The sequence below is a fragment of the Castanea sativa genome, chromosome 8 (assembly GCF_040712315.1).
Source record: "Castanea sativa cultivar Marrone di Chiusa Pesio chromosome 8, ASM4071231v1".
NCBI lineage: Eukaryota > Viridiplantae > Streptophyta > Magnoliopsida > Fagales > Fagaceae > Castanea > Castanea sativa.
The window spans coordinates 44911719-44922260 of record NC_134020.1 but is presented as its reverse complement, the minus strand read 5'-3'; the positions used below and the strand labels follow the sequence as shown (position 1 = coordinate 44922260).

General features: G+C 33.4%; 1 protein-coding gene across 1 annotated transcript; it reads left to right on the top strand.

Moving 5' to 3' along the window:
* Positions 1–2038: 2038 nt before the first annotated feature.
* On the top strand, positions 2039–8472 carry LOC142606403 (subtilisin-like protease SBT4.15). Its single transcript, XM_075777761.1, has 11 exons — positions 2039–2128; positions 2226–2314; positions 3631–3728; positions 3844–3987; positions 4100–4205; positions 5170–5683; positions 6142–6242; positions 6368–6586; positions 6865–6976; positions 7076–7289; positions 7928–8472. The coding sequence occupies exons 1-11, from the start codon at positions 2039–2041 to the stop codon at positions 8470–8472; spliced, it is 2232 nt and encodes a 743-aa protein (XP_075633876.1).
* The last annotated feature ends 2070 nt before the right edge of the window (positions 8473–10542 follow it).

Below are 10542 nucleotides of genomic sequence, written 5' to 3'. Positions count from 1 at the left end.
GAGCTGGACTCACTGATAGCAAGACTGTTGACACTCCAGTTGAGCTTAATGCGCATCTAACTCCCTTAGGGGGGAAACCATTATCTAATCTCTCTCTTTATAGATGCTTGGTTGGCAGCCTAGTTTATCTCATTGTTACTCGTCCAAACATTTCCTATGCTATTCACCAGGTGAGCTAGTATTTGTCTGCTCCACGATCAACTCACTATGCTACTGTTCTGTGTATTCTTTGATACCTAAAGACACTCTCTTTCATGGTCTTTTCTACTCTGCTCAGTCTCCTCTTATTCTCCATGCATTTTCTTATACTGATTAGGCAAGAGATCCCACTGATCGCAGGTCTACCACTGGTTATTGCTTTCTTCTTGGTTCTTCTTTGATTTCTTGGTGATGCAAGAAACAAACTCATGTGGCCCGCTCCAGTACTGAAGAAGAATATCGTGCCCTTGCTGATACCACATCTAAGATCCTTTGGCTACGATGGCTTCTCAAAGATTTAGGTGTGTCTACATCCTCTGCTACTCATCTTAATTATGACAGCAAGAGTGTCATTCATATTGCTCACAATGATGTCTTCCATTAACGGACTAAACACATTGAGATCGATTGTCATTTTATCCGTTATCATCTTGTCCATGGTGCTCTCAAACTAATCTCAGTCTCCTTTACAGATCAACTTGCAGATATCTTCATCAAGTCACATCCTAAGGGACGCCTTTGTATTTTGATTGACAACCTCAAGTTGGTCTCACATCTACCTTGAGTTTGAGGGGAGGCTGTTAACCTGTATAATGTTATGGCCTTTAGGCTCAACTAGATTACTTGTATAACACGCATTCTTGTACTACACTCTTACTTGTACTGTACTCTTATGCCTCTTATATAAAGGCACTCATATATTCTTTCAGAAGAAAATACAATACAATTATTTAGTATTTCTAATAGTCCCAAATTAATTTATTCTTGGCCCCAAGTGAAATCCTGATTCATGTTTTAATTTCTTTTTCCAAGGAAGTGTGTACTGATATGGAGGTTAGAATAAAAAATAATACAGAAGTCTTGGCCTGTTTTGCTATGGAAGCTCCATCTCCACCAACAAATCGTGGATCTTGGCACACGGGGCCATGTGGCCATGTGGGTTGCAATTTGATCAAATTTGCATGCATCAATGTTATCAAAATTTACTCACCTCATATTAAATTTAGTATGCAACAATTTTTTAGCGTTGGCCAATTTTAGGATCTAGTTGAAATGATAAAAGTCGCACCAATTACATGCATGCATGCCAATTCGTGTGTTTTTAACCACCAGTACTTAATTCACAGATCCCCAAAACAAACAGTATGATGTATTACTTATTATTATTATTTGGACTTCTCAAAGTCAAAACACCATATTTGTTATAAGTAGACCTATAATCTGCTAGAGTGTGTTACAACTGTCTGTGTACACGTCTATTAGATTTTTATTTTAGGAAACACCCGTCTATTAGATTCGGTGTAAATAAAGTCGTTAAAATTCTATTTCAGCGTATATGGGCTAGTTTAGGAGTTGGTTAGTTTTAACACTCTGTTTAGTTATATGTATAACATATTCTAACTTTGTACAAAGTTTAAATAATTCAATACATAAAAATTTTGGGTGTTTATTCTCGGTTTTAACAGGTGGACAAGCTAATAAAGAAACCGTTTGTAACTAAATATAATGAAGTTACACCTAAACACCTCTACAAACAATTCTAATTTTCCTATCAAACCAAAGAAAGAAGAAAGAAAACATTGCTTCTCTTTTATTTAAGTCTTGCACAATTAGAAACTTGTGAGATGGAGTATCTTTAATTAATTAGTCTATGCAAATTTTTTAACTGTAAATTGGAAAAAGTCCAAGATTATATTTTAGCATGAAAATGTTCACCATATTAAGAAAACACAAAAAAAAGAGAAAGAACAACTAGGGATATTTAAAGAAAAATCTGACTATATATATAGGAACAACAGAGAAAGCAAGAGCTGTGTTGCTTGCAATGGAAGAACCAAAAATGGTTCGAATTTGTATGATCACCCTCTTCCTTCTGGCTACGCAGCTTCATTGGTCATTCACTCATGGTTCTGGTGACGTAGTTAGAAAGGTGATTGCATTTTATAATTTGTATATTATTTGATCCATGCACCTCATATAATGGAGTTCATTCACTAATCAGAAATTTATTTTTCATTAACACATAGGCGTACATTGTGTACATGGGAGAGGCACTACAGTCAAAAACCTCTGCAACTAATCTTCATCACAACTTGCTTTCTTCAGTTGTTGGAGGGTAAGTGGGATGACAAAATATCTAAACATTGCATGCTTATATCTACTCATATTTTAATTTAAACAGTACTAGTTTTCCTTTTGTTTCTTACACGGAATAGTTTTTTTTTTTTTTTTTTTTTATGTGATAATTTATACTTGGAATAGTTCGTGTATAAATTTGTAAATGAGATACAGAGAAAAGAAAAGGGAAAAGAGAGAAAACATTCGAGTTTACGTGATTTTCTCATACACCTCTTATGAAAGTAAATTACAATGGAATCCGAATTTATAATAGAATTACATGCAAAAGTAAAAATACATTCGTCACTGAAAATACATTTTGTTGTAGTGCCAATCCCATGATTTTTTCTAGTAATTAGTCCCTTAATTTGTTGACTAATCTCAAGATTTTCTCTAGAAATAAATGTCTTCATTTGTTCTCTCTTTCATGGAAAGTAATTGGGTGAAATATAATTCATACAGGGGTCAGAGATTTGGTGGTAGGGAACGGTTCCATAATAGTTAGGATTTTATTAATATGTATAGCATTGGGCTTTTTTGATGTCGTGGAAGCTACAAGAAAACAAATATTTTGCTTTCTGGATGGAAAAAGAAACTAAACATGTTATCTTTTGAATGAAAACCTCAAATCACAAGGTGATAAATGTCTAGAATCCACCAAAGAAAAACAATAGACAAATTCTGTATTTTTATAAAACTGAAAACTAAACTGTCTTGGAGGCTACAATATGTTTAAATAGTAAAAAGAAAACTCAGGACAACTAGCAATATGTTCAAAAGCCTAATTTGCGTTAATCACATAATTAGGTGGTAAAAAGTAAAATTTTTCCAAAAATAGAAAAATTGAGATAATTATGGAAATTGAAAATATTGTTTCTAAGAGACGTTCCAAATTAGACGAGACATTATTCTGATTTTTAAACTAAAAGTTATTAAAGAAAAATAAATATTACTAAAAATAGGAAAAACACTGTTTTTGGGGCCTTAACAAAGGAATTTACTTAAATTTAAGCGACCCTCAAGGATTAAGGCTCAAGTCTTTATCAGAGTGCCGTTTCCTTTCAACTTGTCAAATTTTATGCAATTTCAACATTGTCGCCGCAATTGCTTCTACTAACACTCTCTTGATCTTGCTCCATGACTTCCATCACTCTTGCTACTCTAGGAATTCCTGTACTATCTATTCTACATCATTTTCTATGTATATAAAATTAGCTTTTTGGGTATAATCCATATATGATATAACATCACAGCATGCAACAAATTGAGTCATTTGGGTAGACAATTAAACCATCAAGTATTGTCGTTTTTCAGTGGCCATATTGCCCAAAAGTCCATGATATATAGCTACACAAAAAGTTTTAACGCATTTGCAGCAAACCTATTGCCAGATGAAGCTGAAAGACTACGAGGTACACATTAAAAAATTCATGTTACAGAACATCTCTTTCTTTCTTTCTCTTTTTCTTTATTTATCTTGGGGTGGTTGTCTTATATAATTTATATACATATATGCATCCTTTACAGAGAACAAAAATGTGGTGTCGGTGTTTCCTAGTAAAATTCTAAAACTTCATACAACAAGATCATGGGATTTCTTAGGAATGCCTCCCTCAGTGAAGAGAAATCATCAAATTGAAAGTAATATCATTGTTGGTTTATTAGATACAGGTAATAAATTAAAACTTCTCATTGAGCTTTAACTTCCTCCTTGTTACATGTCATCATGGTGGAATTTTGATAACTTATTTAATTTTTTGTTTTTCCTCCCCTTATTTTTTAGGAATATATATTGATGCTCCAAGTTTTGACGACAAAGGACTAGGACCTCCTCCATCAAAATGGAAGGGTAGATGCCAAGTAGTAGGCAACTTCACCGGCTGCAACAAGTAAACAATCTCAATCTCTCTCCTCAATTGTGACCAACCACAAAATAGTATACCGAGGTGCATAATAAAAAGTATGTTGGTAGATCTAAATGAAAGTGATTTTATTCCAATCATAACAGATCTTATCAACAATTCTAAAAATAAAATGTGTTTTAAACATTACTTAGGATAAAAATGAAATTTAAATAATACATCTTCTTGTAAAAGCAAAAGCTTTGACACCAATTTGTTGAGAGTAGAGAAAGTATAAAGATCTATTTGTTGTATGTATATCCAAATAGCAATGGGGTTATGAAAAATAGAAAAAAAAAAAAAATCACACAGGTAACACAAAGACTTTTGGCCTATGTTCACAGGCTGGGTCAAGGAGAAAGTTTCAATAACAAAGGAGAGTACAAAGGTGGTACCAAATGTACTCTCACAAAATCTAAGGCTCAAATACACCCAGAGAACTCATAGACACCAAAAGCACAAACAAAGTCACGACTTAGAACTCGACCAAACAATAAAGGAAACTTTTCTAATCACAAAAGTTGGTGCTCACTTTGATTACCACCCATCAATTCTAGAGGATATTTAGTATCAAATAATATCATATCGGTTATATTAAAATCTAGTGAGATACATTTGCAAAAAATAACTATCATGATAATAGTAAAAGACATGTGTTAATGAGTAGTTATTTTTACATACATGTCTCTCGTTTATTGAATTTTGATATAGATGATGTGGTATTATTTGATTCAAAATACTATTTCCATCAATTGCTATTTATACAAGTACAAGTCAGTTAGGGTAAAAAGCAAAACTTAAGTCGGCAACCACAAGTCCTAATTTAAGTAAGACAAGTTCAATGGGATATTATTCCATGTGGCGCACATAAGGTGGTTATAAAGCACGTGATTCAAGCTATTCACGCATGGATCTTTCATTTAATTTCCAAGCTATTCACCCTTTTATGCAGCAAGGTAATAGGTGCAACATTCTACAACAACGACCCCGTCAGGGCCAAATTAGATCCAAATCCATCCCCAATAGATGATGAAGGCCACGGCAGTCACACTGCATCCACTGCAGCAGGTGCCTCGATAGCAGGCGCGAGCTTTTACGGTTTAGCCAAAGGCATAGCTCGAGGTGGGGTTCCATCAGCACGCATTGCAATGTACAAGGTGTGTTCGAACGGAGGTTGCAGTGAGATAGACCTTTTGGCTGGATTGGACGATGCCATTGATGACGGAGTTGACGTGATATCAATATCTATCGGAGGGGCCTCAAATAGCTTTTTTGAGGATCCCATTTCGATCGGTAGCTTTCATGCAATGAAGAGGGGGATTTTCACAGCATGTTCAGCGGGGAATGCTGGCTCATTATTGGGTACTGTGCAGAACTCAGGTCCTTGGATAATGACTGTTGGTGCTTCTTCCATTGATAGGCAGTTCAGGACTCCAGTTAAACTTGGAAATAACCTACAAACTGATGTAAGTCGCTTCTTTCTTTTTGGGATGGCATACAAAGTTTTGCTACAAAAATAAAATAAAAAATTGATATAGCACGAGATTTATAGTAATATTTAATCTAACCAAAAATATGAAAATATTTCAAATGGAGATGATCCTGAAGCAACTTGTGGCATTAATTACGATGGTCTTGCTTAGTAAAGGAGTTCTTCATCTAGGAACATGATAATTTTCCATTTCATTTGAAACAGGTGGAATTCGTTTATAGTTAAGATTTTTTTTTTTTTTTTTATCTAACCATGTACAGAGTGTTACATTATTTAAAAGATTTTAAATGGGGATGATCGTATATAAAACAACTCGTCTCATTTAGAGTGTAATAATATTTAGCAATGGAGTGCTTTTATCTGGGAGCATGATCCTTTTCCATTTCTCTTGATCATAATCACATTACATTTGCTGGGGGCATTGAATAACAGGGAATTTCCAGAAACTCATTTTTACCAAGAAAGAAGATGTACCCTCTAATCACCGCGGGATTAGCAGCCAATAGTTCTTTATCTCCAAGTTCAACTCCCTGGTAATTAATTAGAGAGCACTTCCTATTTCATGATTTATACTGTAATTGAAAATCACCAAACCTAATATATATTCAGAGTCATACTGTTAATATTTGTAGCACTAATTAATTAAAGAATTGTGCAGGTATTGTAGTGATGATAGTCTGGACGCGAATAAAGTCAAAGGAAAGATCGTGCTATGCAATGAATCAGCAAGTCAAACTTACATTAAGAGTATAGGTGGGGTTGGGGAGCTCATATCTCTCGTAGAGAAGATAGATACCTCCTTTACGTCTACCATCCCTGGTGCCTATGTTGATTCTAGTTTTGCTAACAAAATTCTTGCATATGTCAACTCAACCAAGTAAGAAGAAACAAATTTATTATATAAAATGCACCCTCCCCCCCCCCCCCCCCCAAATAATTGCTAGAAGGGTTGTTATTAATTTGAATTTTTTCTTTTTCTTTTTGTTGTGACCAAAGTATATTCTAAGTTCATACTAATATAGAGCCTAGTTACCATATTTAGGGTTCATTATAACTTGTAATTATTCGATTAATATTTAAAAAATATATTAAAAAAAAAACTTGATATATTAACATTCTTTACGGATTTTTTTTTTTCATTGGTAAAATTTTCAGAAACCCTCAGGCTGTCATACACCAGTCCAAATCAGTACGCGATACTGCTGCACCCTTTGTGGCTTCCTTTTCATCCCGAGGTCCAGCCAAGATATCTCGCACAATACTTAAGGTAACCTTTTGCAATGATAAACATTCTAGGCATAAATTTGTGTAATTATTTTTAGCATATATGCTAGTATGATGGTTATAAATTATGTTTGATTTGCAGCCGGATATTGTGGCACCTGGGCTAGATATACTAGCTGCTTTCACTAAACTAAAATCACCGACTGGGTCTCCTGAGGACGACCGGTTTGGTGTGTATAATATACTCTCTGGAACTTCAATGGCTTGCCCTCATGTGGCTGGTGCCGCTGCCTACATCAAATCATTCCACCCCAATTGGTCTCCTTCTGCAATTAAATCGGCCCTAATGACAACTGGTTAGTCCCTTGAAATTCTCATGATGTGTTAAAGATGAGTGTCATTTTACAAGAACCACCATTAAAATGGTGTCAATAAGAGGTTTTTAATGTTTATTTCAAATTGTCCTATGCCATCACACTGCTCATTGTTTACCAACAATATGGATAATATGCCAATTAGTTTAATAGAAATATTACTCATCTTAATATGTTTCCATATGTTACGTAAACAGTTTGAGTCAAAAATAAAATCTTGACCATGAAATGGATTTTCCCCATGATTAATGGAGATGATTATTTTGTAATAAAAAATGTATGATATTCATTTTATGAGTAAAGTTAGAGATACTAGAAATTTTATTACAAAACCATTACAAATTGATGTGTCATTATTCACAAAATATATATATATATATATATATTTATATATATATATATATATATATATTAGTTGTTGAAAATGCACCAATGAAATTCATATTGTCACTTTAGTTTGTAAATCGCTGGTAATAAAATTTGTAATATCTCAACATTTGTATTCCTTCTATATAAATACATTGACCAAGATATCATCTCATATTTCCCAAAAATAAGTTTTATATAAAAAATTAGGCTTTTTGAGTGTTTTATAATTTTGCTTCTTGATTGATGATCAGCATCAGAATTGAAAACCAAGGATGACCAAGCTGAGTTAGCATATGGGGCTGGCCAAATTGACCCCATTAGAGCACTGCAACCCGGTTTGATATATGACATTTCAACGTCCGACTATGTCCGCTTCCTATGTAATGAGGGCTATTCTGGGACATTGATACGCTTGTTCACTGGAGAGATCACCAATTGCTCAAGTCTCCCAAACATTGGAGGACATGATGTCTTAAATTACCCATCCATGTATTTTCAGTTTACCAACGCTAAATCTAGTATATCAGCCATCTTTCATAGGACAGTAACAAATGTGGGCTCTAGAAAATCTATATACAAGGCAACTGTCAGGGCGCCGAAGAATCTCAAGGTCATTGTTATTCCGAATAAGTTGACTTTTAGTCAATTGAACCAGAAAAAATCTTTCCAGGTTATGATACAGGGACCACCACAATTGCTTAACCAAACGGCAGGTTTATCAGCATCATTGGAATGGAGTGACGGTACACATAGAGTTAAGAGTCCCATATTCATTACTTCGATTCAGTCAGGATAGGTGTTGGTGAAATTTCTTAGGCCTAATGTCTAATTTCTTTTTTTTGAGAAGAAAGGCCTAATGTCGAATAATGCAGATCTTCTGCTTACCCCTACCCCCCCCACCATTCATCTACTATTTGGTATTTAATGGGTTTAATTTCAATGCAAAAGAAATAAACATATTTTTATTTGCTGCTTACCATTTCGTTGTATTATATAAATTAATTGAACAAATACATTAATTAAAAATGGCCAAAAATATGTCATTGATGATGATTATGACCTTATTTAAAATTTTATGACAAAAGAGTGCTCCAATGAGCGCTCACTAGGTAGCTATATAGAGCACTAAAAAGCAAGAGATTTAATAAATTATTTCTTACAAACTACTGCTCGGACGTTCGTCCCAATAGAGTAAGAGATTTAATAAATTATTTCTGATAACTCCCATCTTTACCTTACTCACATAGTTGCTCGCATGAGTTTGGCACAAAACACCTTTAACTTGGCCACTCAGTGCATAAAACTTGAAGCTCAAGTCCAGATGAGCAAAGTTATCCCCTTATGTAATCTCATAATTATGAACACATTGATCTTTCTTGGTTATAGGCATGATTGCTACTTATCTTCAAATTTCCTTCAACCTCAACTTCTATCAAGTTAGTGTTGTGAAGCTTTGTGATTGCAACACTTGGTGATGTCATGGACTCCCACTTAGTGCCTTCACCATCAAGTTATGAGTTTACCATTGAAACCTAGGGAAAGGTGGTCATTGGAGTCGTCCCAAATTAATGAATTCTTGGCGCCAATGAAGAGAGGGTGGATGTCAAAATTTTGTCTTCTTTTTATTTTTCTACTTCTTTTTATTTTTTATTTTCAATATGTCAATTTGAATTCATTATTTCCGTAAAAGCCATGGTTACTCTACATTATATTTAATTATGAAGTTTCTATGGTATGTCATAAATTTGATGGATGATTTAAATGATTTATTGACAAAATTTTTTTTTAATAGTTTGATAAATTATGTTATATATCTTTAGGTTATTATTATTATCTATATATTTAAAACCAAAGCCTCTGAAGTTCTTACAATTTTCCACGTCATCACTATTTTCTTTTTCTCTTTATTTTAGATTCTTTTTATTTTAGATTTTATATCTTATATATTTATTATTTCTTTTCAATATGCTCCTACTTTTTTGCTAAGTTCTACAAATTTCCACGTTAGCATTATTTTAAAAAAAAAAAAATCTGATTTTATATGATAGATATTAGAAGATCATATTTAGATACATATAGTTAGATTAATGCCCCTTAGCAAGTTGCCATGTATTAAGAGTCCCATTAGGAATTGGATTTTTTTGGTGTGGCATGGAAGTCTCCAAATCATTTTTGTATGCAGTGCGAACTCCTTCACAGTGAAGGAGGTGCCGACTTACTCTCCTATATATGTATATACCTATGTGTGTTGCCACAAACTATTCTTTTGTTACAAACACTTATTTCTCAACCTCAAGGTACGAAAATTTCTCTTCATAGCATTCTCTCTTTAGTTTTTGTATTCTTTCTTTAATAGTAGTTTGTGTATGTTTTTCCTTTAATGGTTTGTGTTTGTGTTTGTTTTTCCTTTAATAGTACCTGTGTGAGTATATTTCCTTCATATTCTATGTTTCCTTTTCGTTTGCTATTTCTTGGCTTATATTATAGATTGTATTGTATATATTCATCAATCAATTTAGTTAATTGGTTTTTACATCCTTAAACATCACCCGTTCATGCATGGAGATCCCGTGCAATATACCACTAGGTTATTGCAAAATGAAATTCTCTCACAACAATTTTGACATTTTTACTTTTTTTTTTTCAATTTTTTATATTCAAGGGTTTAGATTCAAAGTTTAAGAAGCAACTTTCAATCCAAACCTTTCAAAAAAATTTCTGTTGATGAATTAAAGAGTTGGTGACTTTATTTCATAAAGACATTTTTTTTATTCTTAAGTTGAAAGGATAAGATTAAAAAAATGCAAAACTATTTTATAAGCGAGCTAATTCAATTGGATTTAGGAGAAGAAGCTACAGGTCAAAT

Bases quoted from the DNA above. Each gene is read 5' to 3' on its own strand.
- LOC142606403 (XM_075777761.1), top strand. From the start codon at position 2,039: ATGGTTCGAATTTGTATGATCACCCTCTTCCTTCTGGCTACGCAGCTT. The intron at 3,988-4,099 runs GTAATAAATTAA...CTTATTTTTTAG, and splicing joins TGTTGGTTTATTAGATACAG to GAATATATATTGATGCTCCA. The intron at 4,206-5,169 runs GTAAACAATCTC...CCTTTTATGCAG, and splicing joins AACTTCACCGGCTGCAACAA to CAAGGTAATAGGTGCAACAT.